General features: G+C 38.8%; 1 protein-coding gene across 1 annotated transcript; it reads left to right on the top strand.

Annotated features, from left to right (window-relative positions):
• The first annotated feature begins 5,478 nt into the window (after positions 1-5,478).
• LOC111324069 (tauropine dehydrogenase) lies at positions 5,479-25,833 on the top strand. Its single transcript, XM_022927557.2, has 4 exons — positions 5,479-5,637; positions 13,657-14,181; positions 24,171-24,476; positions 25,284-25,833. Exons 2-4 carry the CDS (start codon positions 13,660-13,662, stop codon positions 25,659-25,661), a joined length of 1,206 nt encoding a protein of 401 aa, XP_022783292.1. The 5' UTR covers positions 5,479-5,637; positions 13,657-13,659; the 3' UTR covers positions 25,662-25,833.
• The last annotated feature ends 260 nt before the right edge of the window (positions 25,834-26,093 follow it).

Consider the following 26,093-nt stretch of genomic DNA (forward strand, 5'->3'; position numbering starts at 1 on the left):
ATTCTACATTTGATAAGCTTTGCATTGATGTTTAATGTGCTGTGGTTTCTGTAAATAAGCTTGGGTGAAACATTTCAGTGTATGGTTTGTAAAAGGTCAAAATTTAAATGTATTCTTTAAACCCACGAGAATTCATTTGAATTTAATAGTCAACTCAAATCAAAAACGTTTTCTGTGAGGCAATTTGATATAGCAGGTTATTAATAGGCAAGTTTTAATGTACTGAAATTACAAAGTAGAATAACAAATTATCATAGTTCACAATAAACGTTTTCTGTTCATCTATTCCTCTAAATTTTAGAGGGGCTTATAGTTATTAATAAAGTTATCTTTGGTATTTTCTAGTGAACTTTGAACTATGGGTTTGAATGAGGCAGATCGAGAAGGCTTCTAATTGACAAACTTGAAAATCCTAGACTCGACATTTCAAGATGTGCCATCTGTGACAGAACTCCTTAAAAGTTTGAAAATTCATTATATACTGATATTTTTATATCATTACAAGTGATTAATTTCAATTTACTCTAAAGCTAGATCCTACAATATCACAAGCACAGCTGCATTAATATAGTGTCCCTGAAAAAACTACTAGTTCCAGATAATCATACACTCACAGTGAAATATTTTTAATGTTGGCATGTTATTGAGTTATTTAAGTTCTACTTTGGAGCCTGCATGGCATGACAATGTTACAGGTAATAAATCAGTGTAGCATTTGCGTTGTGCCAATACCCTTTCTTCTGTGTGTACCTTTTGCCTACCACTCCCCTCCAGAATCCAGTTTATAGGTTCCAACTTTCCTTAGAGAACAATTTTGATTAAATTTAAAACCCACAACACCTAGAATCTCCACTAACCCTGTAAGATGGTATAACATGAAGCATTTAGGAAATTAAATTAAACATTTTCATCCTGATACCACAATTTCGATAACTTTGAAGTCTTGTAATAAATTACAATGAGAGAATATCATCCGCATGTTAAATTAATAACACAATTAAATTAAAGACATTCCAGTCTTAGTCTTACCTGCTTTTGATAGTTTGAGTGAATGTGCAAGGTTTCTAAACAGCGCTATCTCATTAATTAAATCATGTAATCGACACCGAAGTTAAGTATTCTTTCCGGTGCAATTCCTGAATTTAATAGTTGAAAGCGTTAAAGGCAGGAAAAGCACCGGGTCGAAAGCGCGTTCAGAACGGGAGCTGTGAGCAAAATAAATTCGTTAGTGAAGAGTTTGACTAATGGTCGTGGGTCGTGGGTCGTGGGTCGTGGGTACAAGTCGTGGGTCGTGGGTGTGGGTGTGGGTGTGGGTAAAAGTCGTGGGTGTGGTTAATACTTAATAATGAAAATAACCATTTAAAATATTAAATATAATAATACATAAATTTTATACAACCCTGTCATTCATTAATTTAACTGTTCTTTCTTCTAGTTATTTTACTTTGTTTATTCAATTTACCCTACTTTACGTCTATTTTTATCTGTTATCTCACTGTCAATGAAATTAGTTTCAGTTTCGCGACGCATTCCGAGATCTCGTTTGATAATAAAGGGAAGAGAGATAAATCTTGTAATTACATGCTGTATACACGTTTTTCGAGCTGTGCGGTCTGCGGTCTGCGGTCTGCGTTCTGCGTTTTCGAGGTCTGTGTTAACGAGACACCTGAGTTGCTTTGTACGATTGTACCAAAAATGATTTCATATAGTAGAAGTACTATAACGTTAAAATTGCGACAGCGCTCGTGAATTCTATATTTGCGGCTAAAGTCAGGGGCCAAGGAACAGAAATTCCGAGATCTCGTCTGACAACATCAATGACAAAAGAATGATAGATAAATCTGGTAATTACACACTGTATACACAAAGGAAAACTGATTGTGCACAAGAATAAAGGCTGATAGTTTCGAAAGAAACTGTTTGGGGCTGCGTCGGTGGGAGTAACGAAATAATTTGGATATATCAACAAAGTTGAAATGGTAATTGGCCACCGTAATGATTACAAAAGCTGACGTTTCGAGCGTTAGCCCTTCGTCGGAACGAATGGCTTCGTCGGAGCGATTCGCTCCGACGAAGGGCTAACGCTCGAAACGTCAGCTATTGTAATCATTACGGTGGCCAATTTACCATTTCAACTTTGTTGATATATCCAAATGATTGTGCACAAGTCGACTGACTCAAAAGGCACACCCATAACCTCTGCCAGACTGGTAACTCGACAGTGGAGGATCGTAAACGCGATATCAGCTGTTGTCACACTACAGGGTTTTGTCCTAGGGAAACTCAGATTTGCAAGTGTGACCGATTTTTCCCAAAGTAAATTACCTCCGGAAAGTTTTATCGTCTGGGGCTTGAAAACCGCAAGAGAACAAAAGAATGTCCTGTGGATTTCCCTTGACAACAACCCTAAAAAGCAGAAAAAGGGAAAAATCAAATCCCAGAGTAGCCGACCAATGGACGCTCGTCGGCGATCGCGCTGGTGACAGATCCGGAATTATCGTGTTGTGAAACTAATTTAATGTAATTACAAGATTTATCTCTCTTCCCGTCGCGAAACTGAAACTAATTTCATTGACATGACAGTGAGATAACAGATAGAAATAGATGTAAAGTAGGGTAAATGGAATAAACAAAATAAAATAACTAGAAGAAAGAAAAGTTAAATTAATGAATGACAGGGTTGTATAAAATTTATGTATTATTATATTTAATATTTTAAATGGTTATTTTTATTATTAGGTATTAACCACACCCACGACTCTTACCCACACCCACACCCACACCCACACCCACGACCCACGACTTGTACCCACGACCCACGACCATTAGTCAAACTCTTTCGCTCTTGGTGCAATTCCTTTATGTAACGCAAGTCTTAAATACAGGAATTGAACCGGCCCGATTGGTCGACTTCCAGCGGTGAAAAATGTAAACGCCGAACGCGATAACCTTTCTTCCTTCAGCCCAAAGCCTTCGATCTTCACTAACGAGTTTGACTAATTTACGTCTATTTTTATCTGTTATCTCACTGTCAATGAAATTATTAGTTTCAGTTTCGAGACAGGTAGAGAGATAAATCTTGTAATTACATTAAATTAGTTTCACAACACGATAATTCCGGATCTGTCACTAGCGTGATCGCCGACGAACGTCCATTGGTCGGCTACTCTGGGATTTGATTTTTCCCTTTTTCTGCTTTCTAGGGTAGTTGTCAAGGGAAATCCACAGGACATTCTTTTGTTCTCTTGCGGTTTTCAAGCCTCAAACGATAAAACTTTCCCGAGGTAATTTACTTAGGGAAAAATCGGTCGAATTTTTGATGGTTTGTAACTTTGAAAGAATACAACAGAAAGACTGACCAAGGCCAGTTGAACACTTTTAAGGGGTTGAATTACATAATCATTGGTTATCCAAAAGTGTCATTTCGTCACTAGCAGTTTCCATGGCAACGCTTTCTTAGGCTTATTCAGACGCATTTTTTTGCTTGTGGCTTAAATAATTCGAAAACTAACCCGGTGACCCCCTGATTTTTTTCAGTGATTGCTTTTGGCACTTGAAAAGCAAAATGCACAAAGATTTTTAAAAAATTCTACGGGGCGGAATTTCAGAAAATCTACAAAAAGGACAATTTTCACACATCACAAATTTCCTTCCGTAGAATTTTCTAGTTTTTTTTCTGATGATTCCTTTCGACGTTATTATCATATTGGAACAATAAAAAGAAGGGGTCACCGGACTTGTTTTCATGCAATAGCTTTCGTGAGTTTAGCAATTTCCACGCGCGTTTTAAAAATCTGGATTCTTTCAGATCGACATTTGCTCATGATCTGTTTTAGCTACCGCTGACAATTGCGTGTGCTCGCGCGAGCACCTACGATCTGATGTTTACGAACGTTTACTGTTAAGAAAATCATTAAACAGCCGTCAAAGACAGCCTTCCGAGCTCATCTTAGAAATCCTACACATGACTTCTGGCTATATCATATTATTTTCCTTTAAGTTTCAAAGTCTTCTTCCACTTCAGGTAGATTATCCTTCACTTGAGTTCTTCTTTTTTCGCCGTCGCAAGATTTCATATCGGTTGAATATTTCTTTTAAATGTGAAGTGAAGCAACCTTTACTTCTCCGAAAATCGTCTTCGTTATCTTAGTTTCTATCTCCTGCATTCATAGTGGCCGCTCAACACATCAAATACAAGCTCTTAGGTAAACTTCTCACAAAAGTAGAAAATATTCCACGCGCCGCCATCTTTGTTTTGAATTTTCATCTTCTGATCTCGCGCTTCTTTCGCACGTTTCTCTCGCGCGCGTCACGCAAGAGTGACCTGTTCCCCGCGCGAGGAAACTGGTACGAGCCACCTTAAGCTTAAATATCGTTTAACGTCACGAGTCCAATTCTCGCCCCAGTCGCCGGGAAAAATTTTACACTTAAATTTAGCGTTTTTGGGGCGCTAAAAATCGACCAAAAAATCTGTTTCATTCATTTTTAACTCTCAAACCGTTTATTATACACATGGAACTAGCTATCAACGAAAAAAAAATTTCGTGTCATCTACACTTGAAAGCGACATATCAATGACTGCAACCATCGTGTTGTATACAAACCTCGCAAACTTTAAAACACGTTCTCTAATGATACCTGCGAAAGTATTCAGTATAATTTCCGGTAAGATTTTCGCGGACAATCTGATCGATTTCTCTTACATTGTGTGCTGAGACTGAAACTTTTCACCTCAAGCAAATCTCCGTCGCACGTAGGCATTTATAGATTATGCTAGCATAATTTTTGGCATAATTCGAGCAAACTGGCATAATTTCTGCCAAGTAGCAATGCTAGCATAATTTGCGCATTTTGATAATTATCAGATCATTTTTGATGCCATTATTTGATAATTTTTTGTCTCTAGTCCCAAGCACTTGATGACCTTAATCGATATTTAAAGTTTTAGTTAAACTAGTAGCATTTGTAGTTCACTGTGAAGCACTGAGCCCGGGTCTAACCTGAGCCACATGTTTATTTGAAATTCATTGTGGTTTGTTGCGTTTCTTTCCTGTAGACGAACGGCTTCTAGTTAAAAAATATATATTTTGGACTTATTTGCATTTTTTCAAAGAGCATAATTTAAAAAAACGGTGGCATAATTTGGAAAAAAGAGCATAATGTCAGCATAATTTGGCCAAAAAAAAGCAATGCTACTAGCATAATATGCAATCTATGAATGCCTAGTCGCACGGCCCAAACAAACATAGCCAGCAACTGAGCTCTTAGTATTTGTCCGTGTTACAACACACGAAAGGACTCCAAAGCACTCTTCACTCTGATTGGGCAGAAAAACACAAAGATTTTCTGGCACCAATCAGATGGCAGAATGACTGCGACCGTTTGCAACTAGTCTTCTAAGACAATGTCCCCAGGGGCTCTTCAGGCCCTAACTTGAAATCGACCGACAGCCCCTGGGTCTCCGAGGATGCGCACGTAGCTACTCCGCGCTGTGAGCCAGTCCATGACGTCATACTTTGCTATTGACACAGTGTAGACATCCCTGCTGAATGATCAATTTTGTCTCCCGAGGTTGCGAAACGAAGTTCTGAGGTCTACTGTTCTACTAACCTACCGGTATACCGAGGATTTTTGGTGGTAAGTAGAGCTTCGGTTGAAAATTAACTTACTAATTTACTGAATCTTAAATCAGAATTTCATCATTGATAATTGACTGAATGCAAAATACTTGCCGATAAGCCTGCATGCAGGGTAATTAGGGAACGTTCGATTTAGTTCGAATCAGAAACATGTACTAATTCAGTCAATTGTGGAGGGTTTGATGATCGTTCGAAGAAATGTGACGAATGCACAGGTAGATGATATAAAACTGCCTGGCCTTTAATGGCGACTAATCGCCATAACAAGTGCTAAGGTGAATAGAACTAGAGTACGCTCTGTGGAGCGATAACTCGGGCTCAGCGACTAGCTAGAACAGTTACAGCGATGTCCAGAAAACATGCGCTTGGGCATGAGCAATGCTAACCTGAGACTTAAGTTAGAGCAATGCGTGCGAACGTTTTTAAGCGAGAATCTGATGGAGCCGTTTATCTTCCATGAAAGAACTGGAGAAGAGCCAGTGATGATAGATTGTACTTCAGGATAACTTATGTTATTTTGTATTCTTATTACTCTGCCAAGTTTATTGCTTGTTATTATCAAGAATCAATTTTCTTGGTATAGGGGTAGGACCTGCAACGGTTTGGACATTTTTTCTTCCAATGGGGGAAGGATGTGCTCTGAAAAGGGGGGGGGGGGGGGGGGGTTGTTCACTATTGAAGTAACCTTCAACGCCAATGGCCTGGAAGGCAAGTGACGGCCACGTGCCTCTGGCACGAGCTCTTAAGGGGGTCTGGTGGAAGTGAAACAACTTCGTAAAAAAAAAAAAAAATTTCAATTATTATTTTAGAGCGAATTAAAAAAAAAAATTAAGAAGAAACAAATGCTGCTCAAAGGAGGGGTGCAACCCCTTCAACCCCTCCCCTGGATCTGCCTATGATTATCACCTCTCAAGTGGCAGGATAAAATTGGTTGTGTAAACAGGGCTTTAAGACGGTTGTATGAAATCCAGGTTTGTAGATAATTTCAATCTTTACAGAACTTTCTTGAAAATCTGTAAAACTACCCAGAGCAAAAGATAAATGGAACAGTTGCTTGCAAATGGCAGTATTACTCCCATCATAGTGGAGTATTTGGCAGGATAGTTAAATATAACTGACTGTAAGCTTGTCTCATGCATTGGAGCTCTATATTCATTTAAAGGGTCATCATCTTCTTTATTTCTACTTACTTGGTCATCTTTCAAATTGCCTTCAAGTACAGTAAGACTTTCAGTGATTACATTAATGTTTGATGTGTCTTGTTGTTTCTAATCATTAAGGTTGAAATCTTCATGCAGCTGTCAATGTCATTAATATTTATGGCAGTTTCTTTGTCTTGTTGTGACATTTGTGGTCGTACTGCTTTAAAGTACACATGCCCTCTAAACTGTAATTTTCTCTCGGGTTTTAGCATAAGTACACCAGGTCTTTCAAGGGGGCATAGAAGTTGTTTACAAGCCTGATCACATTCTACTGGCACATCGCAGATTGCACATTTAATTTTCTCTGTTGCCCTTTAGGCATGACAACAATCTTTTGAAATACTATTCTTTACGCTATTAGTATCTGTTCTAATTTTTCTAATGAAGCTAGTTGTGTAGGAATTTTATCAACATACATGTGATTAACTAGGGCTTGACAGGGGAGTTTTCCTCTTATGACTTTTGAGTGACATGTCTTGCACATATATTCATTACCATTGAATGATATTTTATTGTTCAAATAACCTTCAGAAGGGTACTTGCTATGTAAACACTTTATGACTGATTTTCTATAAATTATTCTTTTACAGACACAACAAATTAAATAAGGACCCCTTATTTTGCAATGAAAATGTTTAATACATGCATCTAGGTTATTTTTGATTCTTGGTGTGTTTTTGATGATTTTTTTAATTTTGTCTCTTTTTTGTTGCATCCATGTCTTCTTTGAGTGTTTTCTTTGCAATTGGTTCCATAGTGTCATAGTTGTATTTTTTTCCTCTAGTTTTGCAAAATATTTCTCCTTACATTTTCAGACATTTCACTTGAACAGTATACAAATTGTATGTCATATATAGACTCACTCTGTAGTGTATTCTGATTGAAAGTAATAATTGCATCTATGAGTTTATGTATACTATTGATGTGTTTAATGTTTTAGTAAAGGTGTACAACTGCATAATTCAGTAGAGAAAACAAATATTTTATTCTCGTACTTTGTTGATGAATACAAGCAATACAGTGTGTGGAAAGCCACTTTGAAAATCCAGTATTTTGATCATGGTTTTGTAAAGTTAAGTTTTCTAAGCTTGTCCTGCTTTGAGCTGAGTTACATGATAATTTACCTTAGCACCACAAATAGCAACGCTGTTCATCAGAAGGTGCGACATGGGTGTTGATGCCTAATTTATTATAAAGATGATTTCCATTTTGTATGATTGCTTCTAAAATATTTGATTTCCAGTAACTGCATGGCAAAATGACAGAGTAACATAATGAATAAAGTGCTGTTGTAGAACACAGCATATTGTCACAGTTGTATTGATTGCTATATATAGTGTTACTTTCTTTCTCATTGTCCCTTGTTATGTCAGATTTAGTAATATGTACCCCTTTGAGTTCAAACACAACAGTAGATTGATATAAATCCTGAAAGTGTTGTACTAAGTTGTGCATAGATGGCAAATCTAATAGTACACATGTCCCTTGAGGATGATTGCTGCCATAAACATCCCTTGCTTGAGAGTCAAACACTTTGAAATTACCATTATCAGCACATTAAATAATACCAACAGCATTACATTGTAAAGTTAAAATGAATGATAAGTACTGTTGTGATATCAGTGATTCAAAAGCTCTCTCCAGGGACACACAGTACTGATATCCCCCAAATGCAACCTCATCATGTACATAATGTAGCTTTCACAATATTCAGCGTTGTAATTTTCTTCCATCACTGTAAGAATTGTTGGCATCAATAAAGACTGCCTGGCTAATGGTGACAAACTAGAATATAGTTGATTTCCAATGCTCATCATTTCTATCAAGTCATCAGGACAGCTTATTATATTAGTAGCTAGCATATTATATCACACAAACCCATTGGAACACATTGTTGTCCAGCATTTTGTCAGATTACAGCAACATTACCTTGACTGTATGGTGCTATAATTGTTTTCATAAGGTCAACATTGTGCTGATTAGGACCAGGGTTTTTGTGTATATCAGTGCAGAGCTTGTACTTGGTACAATTACCTATGTGAGATGCATTCATATATTCACTTATTGGCAAATTGCATGAAAAAAACTGCAGTATTTGACATCCTTCTTTGCATGTACAGTTGTAGTCCCTTACCTTTTGTGACTGAACTTCATTAAATAGTACCGTTTTCGAATGGGTTTCTTTCTTATTTTTCCTACAATCTTACCTGGTATTTATTCATTTTCTTGAGAACTCTTGCATATTTTCTAAAGCAATATATTTTGGACAACGTTGTAGATTTCTGCTTTTCTTAGATAGACGTCTGGCCAAATCTTTTCAGTGGTGTTCTACCTTGTTGACGAGTTCGTCTAAAACCGTGGCATTCACATGCAACACGAGTACACTTAAAATAGACATGTTTTGCATAAGGGGATCTGAATTCTTGCACTTTTATTGTCACCATAGCATCAGTATGCTTGTGTACATTAATTTGATCAATAACTCAATATGCGAGAACAAACATGCTAAAATATTCCTATTTCCATAGAACAGTTAAAGCCTGGAATTGTTTACCTATGCATGTCAGAAAGTCTTGAGTCTCTTTCTGATTTTGAAAGTCTTTGTAAGGCTTATTTATACCAGCTTTAGACACGGAATTAACCTAATTAATCTAGTTATTATTATAATTATATTATTATTATATATATATAGGTATGTGTAGTGTTTCTGTTTGGGGGGGGGGGGTGGTATTTTGTAAGGGAACCTGTCCCTGTTTCTTGGCCTTCCCCTCAGCTTTGTATATGTGTTAAGTTTGTTGCAAAAATGATTAAGGTAAAGTAAAGTATGTTACATTCCTCAAGAATATTTAAGCTTAACATGCTTTCTATATGAAGAACTCATCAAATATAGGCTTACACCAATATTAACGAACACAGGTAAAATGCTTACTGTGATTTTAAATGCAATATTGAATCTTACTTTGCAAGCATCCAACACTACAAAAAGAAGCAAAGAATATTCTTGGAGAAAGCTACGTACACGAAATAAGTACTTTTCCAGTTGTTTCGTAGACTATCTTTTGCTTCATCAATCATCCAATATGGCGACTTACGGTGGCTGGTACCAGTTTTCATCTTTTTGATGGTTTGTAACTCAGAAAGAATACAACAGAAAGACTTATCAAGGCCAGTTGAACACTTTTACGGGGATGAATTATATAATCGTTGGTTATCCCGAAATAGGTGTCATTTCGTCACCAGCAGTTTCCATGGCAACAGTTTCATAGGCTTATTCAGACGCATTTTTTAGCTTGTGGCTTAATTCGAAAACTAACCCGGTGACCCCCTGATTTTTTTCAGTGATTGCTTTTGGCACTTGAAAAGCAAAATGCACAAAGATTTTTAAAAAATTCTATGGAGCGGAATTTCAGAAAATCTAGAAAAGAGGCAATTTTCACACATTAAATATTTCCTTCCGTAGAATTTTCCAGTTTTATTTTTCTGATGATTCCTTTCGACGTTATTATCATATTGGAACGATAAAAAGAAGGGGTCACCGGACTTATTTTCATGCATAGCGTTCGTGAGTTTAGCAATTTCTACGCGCGTTCTCGCGCATTTAAAAATCTGGATTCTATAAGATCGACATTTGCTCATTTGTTATAGCTACCGCTGACAATTGCGTGTGCTCGCGCGCGCGCCTACGATCTGATGTTTACAGACGTAAATTCGCGTTTACTGCTAAGAAAATAATTAAACAGCTGTCAAAGACAGTCTCCCGGGCCCATCTTAAAAATCCTACACACGACTAGTCAGAGCTGAATCATATCAAACTGTTTCCCCACTGCGATGGACATTTGATTTTGTCGGTTCCAGCCTGGCGCGGCCGCTAACCCAGATGCCCTCCTGAGCAAATTTTCAAAATGGCGGACAAGCCAAAGAGAGAGATAAGAGAACCAAAGCGATTCTGCAACGAATACTCGGCATACACCCCTGTTAAAAAGGTCACTTCACAGAGAAAAGATACAAAATTGTATGATATTGAAGTCACAGAGGTTGACAAACCAAACAAGAGACTGAAAATTCACTACATTGGCTACAGTACACACTTCGATGAGTGGAGACCCTTCGGGGTTCTGTCCTCGTGTACCGGTTCACAAGAGCCAATCCAAGAGACCAAACAATACACAATAGCTAACCGATAACTCCTAAACAAAGAAAGAACAATGGTAATTTCCTTGTGAACCGGTACACCAGGACAGAACCCCCTTCGGGGACGGTGAAGCATCTGAATATTTTCCTTCGAAATTGTATAGATTAGTAGGCTGCAACAAAAATTTATTGGACGACGTTTAGGGTAAAAACAGCAATCTAAACTGAAAAAAATGTATTTATTCCGACTCTTTCGGAAAATAACTTTACAAGTCTTACTTGTTTATCTCGTAAGTAAACGATGGTGAAGCGCTTTCCGAGCTACCCGATTCTTCTCCCACTGCTTTCACGCTTATAAAACAGGAAACGAGCAAAAGGAGGAAGGTGTGGCTGTTTTGACTAGCCATTTGACGAGGTTCAATCTGCTCCTTGTTCGACAATTTACATATCAAAACAAAGGAAATTTGTTCCTCTCTTTGATTTTGGTGGTACATTTTCAATTTGCGCTTGCGTAAGAGAGAAATCGCCCAAGACTCCTTGCTCGGTCTTGTTTTGACCACGAACGCCTTCTTAATTTTGACGGACCCGCTCGGGAAAAGTTGAAAATGACGAGGGAAAAACTTTACTTTGTAGTACGAAAATACACAAAATGGAAAGCCATGATATTATAGTTCAATATTTCGGTGGTACATTGTCAACTTAATACAGAGAGTCGGCAAGATGATATAACATCCAAAAATCGCACTCGATTTGAGTGGGCCGATGAAGTGGGCGTGGTCACGAAATTCAGTAAGAGACTATTTGTACCCCGTGAGTTTGATATGATGAAATGCTACGTCAGAGGGTATGCGGTCAACAACGCGGGCTCAAGTGTCCTAGATCTAAAATTTCGCGAAATTAGCGGAAAATAACAAGGGCTGACTTTCAAGATCGTGGAACTCCTAATTCCAGAGTTTTTAAGGAGAAGATTAATTTTTGAAAATTTGTAGGGGGTGTACCAAGTTTTTGGAGGTTGTTCTGTAAAAGAAAAGCGGCAGAGAAAACGACGCCTCGAAGCAACAGAATAGGAAATCATCCATGCGAACGACTCAAATCCCTGTTTCCTCGGCAAAACCTAGTGCAGGCGTATACGTTATTCAGCCCTGTCGGTGCGCTATCAATTCGCGGAGCGACCCTTTCCATAAACGCTCCACATCTTTTAAAGTAGGTCTACCGCGAACGGCGCGTGGATCTGTGTGTGACCTGAACGTACTGATAGAAATCGCCATGACTTTCTCTTCTCCTTTGACTATAACACGTCGAAATTACGAAATTATGTATGTCAAGCTTCTGAAACAACCGCCTCCCGGTTAGCTCAATGGAAAGAGCGCTGGACTGTTGTGCGGGAGGTCGAGGGTTCGAACCCCGGCCGGACCAACACTCGGGGTCTTAAAATAATTGAGAAGAATTTGCTACCTTTTATAACATCTAGAAATGGTTAGATATTCTAGTCTTCTCGGATAGGGACGAATAAATGGAGGTCCCTTCTCCTACAGGGTTGGGGTAGGAGACGTTAATTTCCCACACACGAGATGACTGTGTGATGGATGTCCTCCGCTGGGGCGAGATGGGGGGGTTGTTTCTGTATTACAGAGGGCCATGTGTTAGAAAACTCTTTAGTGGGTTAATCATATATTTACCCTCTTAAAATAAGGAATATTGTATTGTATTGTATTGTATTGTATGATCGAAAAACTTTGAGCCCTCGCTTCACTAAGCGGTAGCGCCTGCGCATTAGTGACCTATTGCAGATTTGACGCACAAACACGAACAGCACGTTCTGACTCGGAGCTGAGCCCGAGTAAATAGTATGAACAGTTCATCTATCCCAAGGCTTCAGGTATATGTCTTCAGAGTAAAATTGATAAAAAAGATGTAAATTATACATCAAAATGATTTTAATCGATGCACTTATGATAGTCAAGTCGCTCTACAGCCATTGCGGTGCAATTAAAATTTACATTTCTCTAAGAGAGTTGAATTTCTGGATTTGTGTTTATATTTCTGGCCCCAGTTGTACGAAGGCTGGATAACGCTCTCCACCGGATAAATTTCTATTCGGTGGATAACGCAGTACGTTTTGTCATCACTTATCCGCTGGATAGGCATTTATCCGTTGGATAGCGTTATCCGCCCTTCATACAATTGGGTCCGGGGTCGGGTCGTTCAAAGCTGGAGTATGCTAACAGATGGTTAGTGTGAAATCTCGGATTTCAGATCTGAAGGATTTAGAAGAACGTTCAGTATAATTATTTTTGTTTACAATTTGGTGATTAAATGCTCTAAACAGAATAGATAAACTTATCTGAAAAAAGGTTTTTGCAGAAAGGAATAAAGAAACCCGGATTAAAATTTGACCTCGGATTAGCGCTAATCGGCTTTTGAACAACTAGGCCCAGATGTGTAAATCGACATTTTATGTAAAATCTGTTCATTCTCAGAATGCACTCAGCTTATGAGCAGCTGCCTCAGGTAAACTTGCGTGACCATGTTATGTACCTTGTTTTACATTCATTGATTTTGTGTGCCAATAATGCATAAGGGGCAGCTATGGAAAAGCCATTTACGGTGAGATTGCTCCTCTCGTGTGGTACATATCTTAATTTGTAACTTCTAACGGACCACACTTTCTTTATGTTTTATAGGAGATGGGTTCAGATGCCATCAAGCTGTTGATATGTGGCAGCGGTAATGGAGCGCACGCATTTGCCGGCATAGCGTCCTCTTTGCACGGAACTGAAGTTCGTGTGCTTAGCCTGTATCAAGATGAAGCAGAGCGTTGGAACGCCAGCATGCAGACTAAAGACCTTGAAGTCATCTTGCATCGGAAGGGGCAAGATACAACTTCTGTTACGTCGAAACCTTCAATGGTAACCAAAAACGCTCAGGATGCCATGCAAAATGTGGATATTGTCGTGTTTGTACTCCCAGCGTTTGCCCATCAGGTCTTCCTGGATGCCTTAAAACCTTATATAAAACCTGGCACAATACTTGTTGGTATGCCGGGAGAACCGGGTTTTGAGTTCCAAGTTCGTCACGTGCTGGGCGAGACAGGACGGCAATGCACTGTAATGAATTTTGAATCTTTACCGTGGGCATGCCGTATAACTGAGTTTGGTGCTAAATGTGAAGTTCTTGGCACCAAGGAAACTCTACTGGGAGCCTTGAAGGTACGTGTACTTCATATTATTTGATGATATAGGGGTGATTCTCGTGCTTGAAAAGGAAAGCAAATATTCCAAGTCGTGCAGTGCTTTTGAGAAGAACGTTTTCAGTATACACACAAACCTCTGGGTGAGTGTTTGTATGAAGAAAATACAGTGACGAATGAGATTAAGCTTTGCATACCACGAGAAATTGTTTCATGATTAATTTGTCAAACGGGCACCCTCTGTTGAAAGTCTTGGAGCCTGGACTATATGTCTGGCACGCCTCGATTCTTTGCTCCCACACTCTTTACATTGTCACCCCGTCAGAAAACAGTGCTCTTATATTGAGCGTTTATTTGACTTAAATCTGAAATACCTGGTTTTGATTGTTTGAAATTAATCATTAGCGAGGTCTTAACCAGAAAGCAAAATCCTGAAGCCGAGAAAAAAAGAAACTGAGATTTTTCTAGGACCCTTCTCAAGAGCACCTCAACAGAATTTCCCCAAAGTACTGAAATATTGATGACGACTGTGATGCCTCGCCCACTGTTTCAAAATTCTGTCCTTCGCTGAACACGTGCGTGAAAATTGTTTGACTGCGATGAGGAAAAGTTCTTTATTGAGCGCTCTGAGTAGAGCCTAAGAGGAAATGATAATGATAATAATAATAATGATAATGATAATAGTAATAATAATACTTGCAACAATTGAAAATGTCAGGCTAAAACGATTTAAAATGTCTAAGATGAGCAGTTTTTACATTTGTAGCTGGTCTTTAAGTTTGAAAAATCAAATGATCTGAACTTCATGCGAAAGTCACTCATGTTTTTTGACTGCTTAAAATGTGACAGGAGCTGATTTCATAACTGCGATATCTTATAATTAAATGAGTTACGATAATATGTACTTATTGACCGATTGGGAGGGCCATGACCGAGAGCCAAATATTTTTCCCGTCCGGCCAAATCAAACTCAGTCAATAAGCATTTTATGATATGGCCACTAAATGTTGAAAAATTTTTTCCAACTTAATAGGATATGATAGAAGGGCGCTCCCGGGACAACCACAAAAAAGATTTACAATAAAAACTTTTTCTGTGTTGTTTCTAGTCAGAAAAATAAAAAGACACGAATCATAGAAAAACGGGACTTATTTCATTCTTTCCTTCTTTTCCTTTAAGTTTTTTCCCCGTCCGGCCCTACACACGCCAGCTTTCACTATGGTTTTCTATGGGTCATATGATAATACTGATTATGATAAAGCTGAACAAGATAATGACAACTATTTCTTAATCAGGCCCATTTTCCTTGGTACATTTCGAGAGTGAGACAAGAAATCCATCTTACCTCCTATACTCGAGAGAATGCATAGTTGCAATAGACAATTTGGAATCATAATCTAAGTTCTTAATTAAATTTTGCACGGCCTTTAACGCTTAGTAATTAGCAAATTATTAATCAAAGTCCTATTGATCCCTAAAAGAAGTGGATTTCAGTAAGCACCAGTTTTTTTAATACGTCTTGGAGCTCCAATCTTGGTATAAACTTTGCACGAGGTGTCGTGTCATCAATGTAGAGCCTCGAAGAAGAAACTTCAGTGAACAAAAAAAATTTAAACGATTGATGAATATGTTAAACAGGAGTGGCCCTTAGAGAATGCCTTAAGGAACACCACAATGCTAGTCCATTAACCTTCACTGGTTACTTCCAATCATTCAAATAGGGCGGCAAGTATTTTGTAGCCTCATCGCCGACGCTGCCATTCACCTCAGTTAAAGACGTATTTAATTTGGTGGAAAAGCTTCATTTCGGAGCTGCAACACAGTTTTAGTCGTAACACAAAATCCATTTTCCACAAAATCCATTTTCCGAATGGATTTTGAAGACAACAAATCGCTCTATCCGTATTGTTGCTGTTTACCGCCCTCCCAACTCTTCTGCGTCGGTATTTCTTGATGAGTTTTCGTCGTATCTTGAAAACATTGTCATGTGTCCTGAACCTCTTATTATCGCTGGGGATTTCAACTTTCACATGGATTTGGTGCATAGCAATTGTGCTATAAGATTTAAAGAGTTGCTGGAAACCTTCAGCCTCTCACAACACGTAACGATGTCCACGCATATTTCTGGGCATATTTTGGACCTTATCATCACTCGATCCACCAGTGACTTAATTTTGGGTCCCATTAACGTTACCTTACCCATCTCGGATCATTTTTTTGTTGAGTGTTCTATTCGCTTCCCAAGTTCATCAATCTCTACCAAGTCTGTGTCATATCGCAGGTTAAAGAACATCGACATTGATACATTTAAATCGGACATCACCTCGTCTGTACTTTGCAGTGACACACACTGGAGCAACCTTGGCGATTTATCCAAGCAGTACTCCTCGACTTTAACAGAAATCCTGGATAAACATGCTCCCATAAAGACAAAAACTCTTGTTACTCGTGCAAAGATCCCTTGGTTTAACGCTGATGTTCTCCAGTGTAAACGTAATCGTCGCAAGGCTGAGCGGAAAGCTCTTAAAAGTGGTCTTTCGTCAGATTGGCTTGCTTATCGTAAAATCTGTAATAGATATTCTGCTCTTCTCAAGTCTACTCGAGTTTCTTATTACTCAGATTTAATTGGTCAGTGCGCTGTTGACTCCGGGAAGTTGTTCAAATTGGTTTCATTCCTTTGTAAGGGTCCTAATGTTAATGATCTACCACCTCATGATGACCCAGTTCTACTTGCGAATAAATTTGGGGAATTCTTCGTTAAAAAAATTGAACTCATCAAAGATTCCATCAGTGATATTGAATTAAATCCTCCTTATTCTGATACTGCTGCTCCAGCTGTAGAACTTGACAGTTTTTCGCCGTTATCAGTGGAAGATGTTTGCAATATAATCAGTACATCGTCTAATGCCTCATGCTCCCTGGATCCAATCCCTACATGGCTTGTGAAGTCTTGTCTTGACGTCCTTGCGCCCTCCATTACTCGCATGGTAAATTTGTCTATTCGCCACGCCTATGTTCCCGATGATTGGAAAACTGCAATTGTGAAACCTCTATTAAAGAAACCGGGTCTAGAGTTAACTTATAAAAACTTCCGTCCGGTAAGCAATCTAACATTCATCTCCAAGATCGTCGAAAAGGCGGTTCTTTCTCAATTGTTTAAGCACTGTGAATACAATGCTCCTCTGCCGAAGTTACAATCAGGGTTTCGAAGATTTCACTCTACCGAAACTGCCTTGCTTAAGGTTCAAAGTGATATTCTTATGTCAATGGACCATCAGGAAATTACGCTTCTTGTGCTACTGGATCTAAGCGCTGCTTTTGATACAATCGATCATCAGATTCTCCTTAATGTTCTTGAAAGCGATTTTGGAATCATTGGCTCTGCCCATAAATGGTTTGCGTCTTATCTGTCTGGCCGAAAACAACGTGTTCTCATAAACGATCGAACATCAGATGATTTTCATTTGAACTGCGGTGTCCCACAAGGCAGCTGTATGGGTCCTATTTTATTCATATTATACATATCTCGACTATATCACGTGATCGCTAACCATCTCCCCTCTGCTCACGGATATGCCGATGATACACAACTTTATCTGTCGTTTAGACCCAATGACATATCTTCGCAAGACCACGCCATAGCTGCTCTTGAAGCCTGCATTTCGGATGTCCGCTCATGGTTGATTTATAACCGCCTGTTAATTAACGATTCTAAAACCGAATTCTTAGTTGTTGGTTCCCGCCATCAATTATCAAAAATCGCAATTGATTCCATCACAGTCGGTAATTCTACCATTCAGCCTCTCAACTGTGTTCGAAACCTGGGTTCCTGGTTTGACTCCAATATGTCCATGTCCATTCACATTGGTAAGATCTGCAGCAAGGCTTTTCATGGATTGTATAAAATTCGCCAAATTAAGAAATTCCTCAGTCCTGAGTCCACGAAGACTCTTGTTCACGCATTTGTGACTTCGCATTTAGACTATTGCAACTCCCTTTTATTTGGCGTACCCAAGTACCAGACAGAGCGTCTTCAGAAGGTGCTCAACGCCGCTGCTCGACTAATTTTTAGGATTCCCAAGTTTCACCACATCTCGTCCGCCCTATATAATCTTCACTGGCTTCCTGTGGCTTATCGCGTCCATTTTAAGTTGTTACTTTTAATTTATAAAGCTTTAAATAACCAAGGCCCACTATACATAAAAGAATATCTGCAACCACACAGTGTCAAGGGTCATCAGCTACGTTCCTGCGATCAGGGTCTCCTTATGGTCCCAAGAACTAACTTTAAGACCTTTGGTGATCGTGCCTTTGCCCGTTCTGGACCTTTTCTGTGGAACGAACTGCCGCTTGAAATTCGAAACAGTCCGAATGTAACGATTTTTAAGTCAAAGCTTAAGACACATCTATTCAAGCTGGCTTACAGTTTGTTTTGATATTTTGTCGTTTATCATTTTGATATTTGTAGTTAATATGTTGTAAAGCGCTTTAGAATATTTTATAATTTTAGCGCTCTAGAAATGTAAATTATTATTATTATTATTATTATTATTAACACGCAGTCTTCTTTTGTTTCGCTCATTTGTCGTCAGATCTGACTTGCGTAGTTTAACCGATTAACTAAATTAGTTGATGACTAGTAGAAATTCGTCCGATAAACGAAAGGTCAAATGCAAAAAGAAATCAAGTCGGAAGCCTTCAACTCAAGTCAGTCTGCAGGTTTCAAAAGTGGCTTTTCACTTCGCTTTGTCGCACTATGAAATTATTTGAATTATTTAGCGGTAGAAAGTAATGGAATAAACAAGATAATTTTGTTTCATCAAATGAGTTAATGAAATATAAATTGGCCACCGGAAAGACTTTCTAGAAACTCTCTACGGTGGCCAATTTACATTATTAGGGAGCTTAAGCAACCACGACGAAAGGGACGACGACGACGTCAAGTAATCGCGGAGGGACTGGAACGAGGACGTCGTTTTTAGCGGGAAAATGAAACTTAAGCAGTGAAGTTGCTCAAGGACGACGACGTCTGAAATTTTTGTTTATTCTCACTTCGTCAGTTTAAGAAATGATATCGTTCAGAGACCTCCAAAACCTTCTTCTTAGTCATGGATCAAATTTTCACCTATATCGGAAGTTCGAGAGTAGGTTATTCAATTCTTGAACATCAAAAGTCCAAGGAATAAGCGTTAGCTTTATTTACAATAATTTACGCATGATAAAAGTTTAAAATATAAATTTTACGGAAGTTATTTGAGATTTAAATTCAGTTCTAAGTGTTGCTGGTATAAACAAACCTATTTTGCCCAAGGCTTGCCTGATTTTCAACATGCTTTAGCCTGATATGTTCTACCTTTGATGCTCCTTCCTTTGGCGGGCAAACGACGCAAGTCTGTCAATTTAATCAATGCTAGCTAGCGATCGGCACAGATCAGTCGTCGCGCTTCACACAAGAATACTATTTTTTCCCGTGTGATTTTGTCGGAATAATTTTTATGGCTGTAAATCTAGATCTTTATCAAACATTTTGAAAATAGATTCGCAAAACCCGAGAGGTATTCAAACTCATGTTGACACACCGATCTGAAGAATTCTTTGCTGTTTAAAGCGTCTCGACGGAAGAACAGCAACACGCAAAATTTTTTAGTAGCAATAAACCGGCAGTTCCATACACACAGCTTTTGACCGAACGCAGAGGTGTATTGCACTGCCATTTAAACCTTTTCATTCAATAAAAATGATAAACAGCACTCTTTCATAAAATATACTCAAATAAATTTAAACCTAACGTGGTCGCTTTCACCGCTTGACTTGACATCTGTTGTGCGGAGGAAGGAAAATGAGTTTGTGGGTTTTCGAATTTTATTTGTTTAGAAAACTGAACAGCGAATACAAACTACAACCGGCCATAGACTGTCAAAAAAACAACAATAATATCTGTCAACTTATACTCTCTCAAGCTCTCGAAGAATGCTCAAGTGTATTACGGGGATAAATTCTTCAAGTATTTCAACTCATACCCGGTCGATTTCAATCTAATTTCGCCAAGGCATATGTCAAGGATCGGCGGCCATTTTGTCACCTCACCTCACAAGAAGTTTCAGAAGTCAAGAGTGGCGTACTATTCAAACTGTACGGCTTCCTTCAACCCGGTTGCTCTTTCTGTGGTTAGAAGTGGAGACATTCATCCTCATCCAGGACCTCACAGACAATGTAACTCAAGAAACCCTGGTCCACCATTGGGAAAGAATACTCTTAAAATATCTTCCTTTAACGCAAGAAGTATCGTCAATAAAAGACTGGAGCTTCAGAGTCATGTAGCGCTGATGAACCCCGACATAATTGCGATAACCGAAACATGGCTTCATGAGGGAATAGCCGACAACGAAATCCTTCCATCTTCATATAATGTTCTTCGAAATGACCGTGGAAGTAGGGGTGGCGGTGTACTTTTAGCCGTTAAATCTAATATATCATGCTCAAGACGTCCTGATTTGGAAGAAGATATTTGCGAACTCTTATGGGCCGAAATTCCACTGAAAAATTCTGGATCGTACTTCCTAGGAGTATTCTACCGCCCTCCTTCAAGTGACATGAACTATCTAGAAGGCCTTAAAAGGTCACTAGAAAAAGTTACAGTGGTATCCGATCACACTAATGTTGTTCTTTTGGGTGACTTTAATTTTCCGGATATTGATTGGGACTTGATATGCCCTTCTCAACCAAATGTCTTATCAGACTATTTCTGCGATAATATTGTGAACTTCTATGGTTTCTCTCAATTGATCGACGAGCCTACGCGTCAAGATGCTATCCTAGACCTTGTGATATCTAATCGTCCAGAATCACTTAAAAACATCCAAATTTTGGACGGAATTGGCTCTTCAGACCACAATGTTGTCTCTCTCAAGTTGACATGCAAAGTCACTCGTCCATATCAACGACCAAAACAAATCTTTGACTACAAAAATGCTAATTGGGATAACTTTCGTCTTGAACTTTCAAATATCCCATGGGACGCTATATTGAACGACGATGACACAATGGAAGAGGTTTGGTTAAATTGGAAGTCTGCATTCTTTAAAGCCATTGAAAACAACGTTCCTTCGAAGAAAATAAAATCAAGACAAAATGTGCCCTGGATCACTTCTGATATACGCAAGCTTTTCCACAAAAGAAAACGCCTTTGGAAGAAAGCCAAATCTACCCAGCTTGAAGTTGATTGGAATAAATATAAATCGTTAAGGAATAAAGTTAAATCAGAACTTAATAAGAGTTATTACCAACATGTTCACTCATTAATTGATTCCAAAAACCCTAAACGCTTCTGGTCTTTTATAAAATCCAAAACGAAAAACAAATCAATACCTGTCACTATGAAATGGTCGGATCGTGGTGTCACGGCTTCTACTGGCAAGGACAAAGCAGAGTTATTTTGCAAATTTTTCGCGTCGGTGTTTACCCGCCCTGACCCAGCTACCGATGTCGATGAGGATGCCCATTCACATGGTTCAGGCTTCGTTATACCAGACCTCATGTGCTCTAGTGCTAATGTGGGAGAGCTTTTGCTTACCCTTGATGTGAATAAAGCCACTGGCCCGGATGGTTTGTCTGCACGTTTGCTCCGGGAGGCAGCCTCTGTAATTTCTGATCCACTGTCAAAGTTATTCAATATGTCTCTGAATAGAGGAAAACTACCTCGTGACTGGAAGTCTGCCAACATCACCCCAGTTTACAAAAATGGTGGTAAAGAATATGTTTCTAACTATCGTCCAATTTCTCTAACATCGCTTGTAGTTAAGACCCTAGAGAAGCTAGTCACAAGACATATTATGGCTCATCTAGAAGATCATGACTTGTTAAGCCCTCATCAATATGGCTTTCGAGCTGGTTTTTCCTGCACATCCCAACTTATTCGCCTATTTCACTCCTGGGCATCAGCCTTAGATAAAAACAAAACATCAGATGTCGTCTTCTTGGACTTTGAGAAAGCGTTTGACTCAGTCCCACACAAACATCTCATCTCTAAGCTTGGCCGATATGGTATCAATGGTCAGATTCTCGAGTGGCTAGGTGATTTCCTGCAAGATCGTTCCCAACGTGTTGTTCTGGAAGGTGAAAGCTCAGACTGGTCCATGGTTTACTCTGGTGTCCCTCAGGGAAGTATTGTTGGGCCAATGTTGTTCTTGTTGTATGTCAACGATATACCTGAGAACTTATCGTGTTCAAGTGAAATGTTTGCCGATGATACTCTATTGTTTAACTCAGATCATCCATCATCTGTTCATCAACCTGTGTGTGAAAGCTTGTCTCAGATCGTAGACTGGTGTAAAAAGTGGCTTTTGAAACTTAAAGCAACTAAATCCAAATGTATGAAAATCACGAGATCTAGATCTGTAACACCTTGCTCGTACAACATCAATTCAATCCCACTGGAACAGGTTAAAACACACAAACATCTTGGAGTCATTATATCATCTGACTTATCTTGGAAACCGCATGTTCTCTCTGTTGCTGCTAAAGCAAATAAGATACTTGGCCTACTAAAGCGCACATTTGGGAAAAGCTCTGAAGCAATATCAATTGGATACAAGTCTATGTTCGGCCAATTGTTGAGTATGCCTGTCCTGTGTGGAATCCACATCAACAATATCTTTCTGATAAGCTTGAAAGAGTGCAAAGGAATGCTTCCAGGTGGATCCTTGGTAGTTCTATCGACTATAGTGAACGTTTGAAGTATCTTGGCTGGCCAACACTCAACTCGCGTCGTGAATTTCTTAGTTTAGTGCAATTATTCAAATTCATTAATGGTTTTTCAAGAGTAGACTTATGTAATTACTTAACTTTCTCCAATAGTCGGACGAGATCTACCAACAATGTCAAAATCTGGACGCCTTATGCTCGAACAAATATCCTCAAGAACTCTTTTTGGTATAAATATATAAAAATCTGGAATGACTTGCCAAGTGACATAGTTAGCTCTAGCTCTGCTAGTAAGTTTAAAAAAAAACTGAAAGAACACATTTTTAAATAATATCAATAATATTGCACCAATATCCATTTATCAATTAACTTGTTTTTTCAATAATTTTTACCTTTACATTTTAGTTTTATTTTTATTGCATATTGCTTTTATTCTGGGGGCTGCCGTCAATGAGAATTTAGTTCCTCTCTGGCTTGACCCTTTTTGCCTTTTTGCATCTCGATGTTATTTCTATTGTTATCTGTCTGTATTATTATTATTATTATTATTATCTTATTATTTAGGCAAATGAAGTTATTATAAATAAATAAATAAATAAAGCCGCACCTTTTGATGAGAAAAACTGCTTTGAAGTTCAGAAGTTCACGACGACGTGAAACTGGTCCATCTCAAGTCGTCGACGATAAGACGACGACGGAATTCTTGGTTCGCGCTTGCGCAGTGACGTTCTCGCTACTTCCGGTCGTCGTCCTCCGTTCGTCGTCGTGGTTGCTTAAGCTCCCTATTACTCAGTTGATGAAACCAAATCACATTTTTATACTTCCACATCGATACAACACCACAGTTTCTTTAGAACCTTACCCTCTTTATTCACAAATGGAATAGACAATAGGCATTTCAATCGCTAAGAATCAGTAAGTGAAGAACTTTCGCTCTGTGAGGTTGAAGGCTGATTTAGTCGCTGTTTTTATTGTGATGTACATTCTCAATAGAAATGAGTACCTTTTGGCATGCATGCTTTTCTTTTGAAGCTCTTAAATTCTACTCTCAATCGAGAAGAAGCATAGAAAAAGGTTTTTTTAGTTTGATTCTTCGATTGACATGCATATTTAGATATCTCATGTAGAATATTCATAAGGTTGCGCACGAAATTTGGACGTACAAACGCACGGATATACAGTCACGCTTTCATAACAAAATTTTCTATGGCGTGGTAGTGTTAACACATTTTCCTACCTGCAGTGCTACGCTTCGTGAACTGCAAACCCACTTTTAACTTTTGTTTTGGTGTTTTGTCTCTGAAGGAAGGGGAGGGTGTGGCACCCCAGAAGGATCCGGTATCAACATTGCAATATCTCCTAGGACCTCTTCCCAAGTTGATTGTCTCAGGTCACCTTGTGGGTGTTCAGTTAATGAGTGTCAATGCCTACTTGCACACTTCAATAACCTATGGTCAGTGGGTAGGGTGGGATGGGAAGCCACTGGCTGAGGCACCTTTGTTCTACAATGGCTTGACCGAGTCAGCAGCAAATATTCTCTCCAGTGTCTCTGATGAGGTTGTGAGTATTGCCAAGGCTTTTGGAGAGAAAACAGGAGCAGACATGTCTAACGTAAGGTGTTCCATTTTATTTTCTGATTTGCATTTTATGTTACATTCAAGTTTGGAATTTCTCACCAGACAAAAAGAAAAACGGTCGTACCCATGTATTTGTCGAAAATTGAATCCCTGCCAAGAACGTAATAGTCCTGGTCAAGTTAAAAGAAGCTTAATGAATGACTGTTACAAGTCGTAACTAACCCCGACGATCTTACGGAACGTCGTCATTATATACATATTTCTCGTCCGTTTCATTCACGACCACTTTATTCTCTCACTTTCACACGACTGGATTGCATTACAATATAATTTCTTACTCTTACATGTTCATATTAACGCTCTCTACTCTACACTACAAAGAACTTCCCAACAAAGACTGCGAGACAAAGACACACAAAATAACGATTGGAGTAACTGCGACTGGAACCAGCAATTAATTTGGTAGCTTTAATAACAAAATATATAATTTGGTGTTTTTTTTTCATCGCGATTATTTTCAAATGTGTTTTTTAAAAGGCCTTCTTTAGCAAATTGCGACTCCCTTTTATTTGTAATTAACAATTCCTCTGCGAGTTTCTAATTACGATTCGTGAAATCTTAGGTGTAGATCTGCACTCCGTTTTGGTGGGTAATAGAACATATCTTTGTAACATTACAAGGAAGTTTCAGTGTGCAATCTGCAGTTAATTTGCATGATACTTTTCTGAGCGGTTCCTTTAACTCATAACTAACGTAACCCTTCTGTTTAAAAGCTATCTCTTGCTCTATTATTAGCTCTGTATTGTCATAATGTCAACTATTTGGATACAATCTGTTACAGGTGGAGCACATTTACTATTGGTACATGAGGTGTTATCCACAAGACATCGCTGACAAGACCAATCTTTACACTGCAATACAAACAAATGCTGCCTACCAAGGATTAAAGCATCCAGTAAAGATAACTGAGGATGGAAAATTCCTTCCAGATTTCACCCACCGTTACATGACGGAGGATATACCTTTTGGCTTGGTTGTTATCCGGGGTATTGCTGAAATCATTGGGCTTGAGACACCGAATATTGACAGGGTGCTTACTTGGAGTCAGCAGCAAATGGAGAAGGAATACCTGATGGACAAAAAGTTGCAAGGGAAAGATGTCAGCACTTCCAGGGCACCTCAGAGCTATGGGTTCACTACTCTTGAATCCATCCTGTAAACTTGCTTGTCGATGTTACCTAAGATTTCAATGTCGAGATTAATATATTTGTCTGTTTCATTGTTCAAAAGTCATCTCGAGAAAAGTTTTTCAGGAAAGATAAGAAAAAAGGTAGTGAGCTGTTTTGATGTAAATGACGATAAAATTTCCAATAAAGTTCCAACTAACTCCAGTATTGATATTTCTTTCATCGCTACGTTTTGCGAAAAACGGGGTATGCATTAGTCTCCTCTCGCAGCCGTTCTTTGTCTTGGGATCCCTGTGTCTCCCTCCCCACAAGCGGCTGCTCGTGTTGACCAAACATTCCATTCCCTTTGTTTCCTTCAACTACTGAGCCTTGAGCAGTTGTTCGGGATGCGTAAGTATTGTTATGCAACATTTGTCGCCACCTCTTTTTCTTTAGAATCGCTTCGGGAGTAGCGTAAACAACTT

The sequence above is a fragment of the Stylophora pistillata genome, chromosome 6 (genome assembly GCF_964205215.1).
Source record: "Stylophora pistillata chromosome 6, jaStyPist1.2, whole genome shotgun sequence".
In the NCBI taxonomy this organism is placed as follows: domain Eukaryota; kingdom Metazoa; phylum Cnidaria; class Anthozoa; order Scleractinia; family Pocilloporidae; genus Stylophora; species Stylophora pistillata.

Excerpts from the sequence above, each read along its gene's own strand:
- LOC111324069 (XM_022927557.2), top strand. The coding sequence starts at position 13,660 with ATGGGTTCAGATGCCATCAAGCTGTTGATATGTGGCAGCGGTAATGGA. Across the intron at positions 14,182-24,170 it reads CTCTACTGGGAGCCTTGAAG|GAAGGGGAGGGTGTGGCACC; the intron begins GTACGTGTACTT and ends TTGTCTCTGAAG. Across the intron at positions 24,477-25,283 it reads CAGGAGCAGACATGTCTAAC|GTGGAGCACATTTACTATTG; the intron begins GTAAGGTGTTCC and ends AATCTGTTACAG.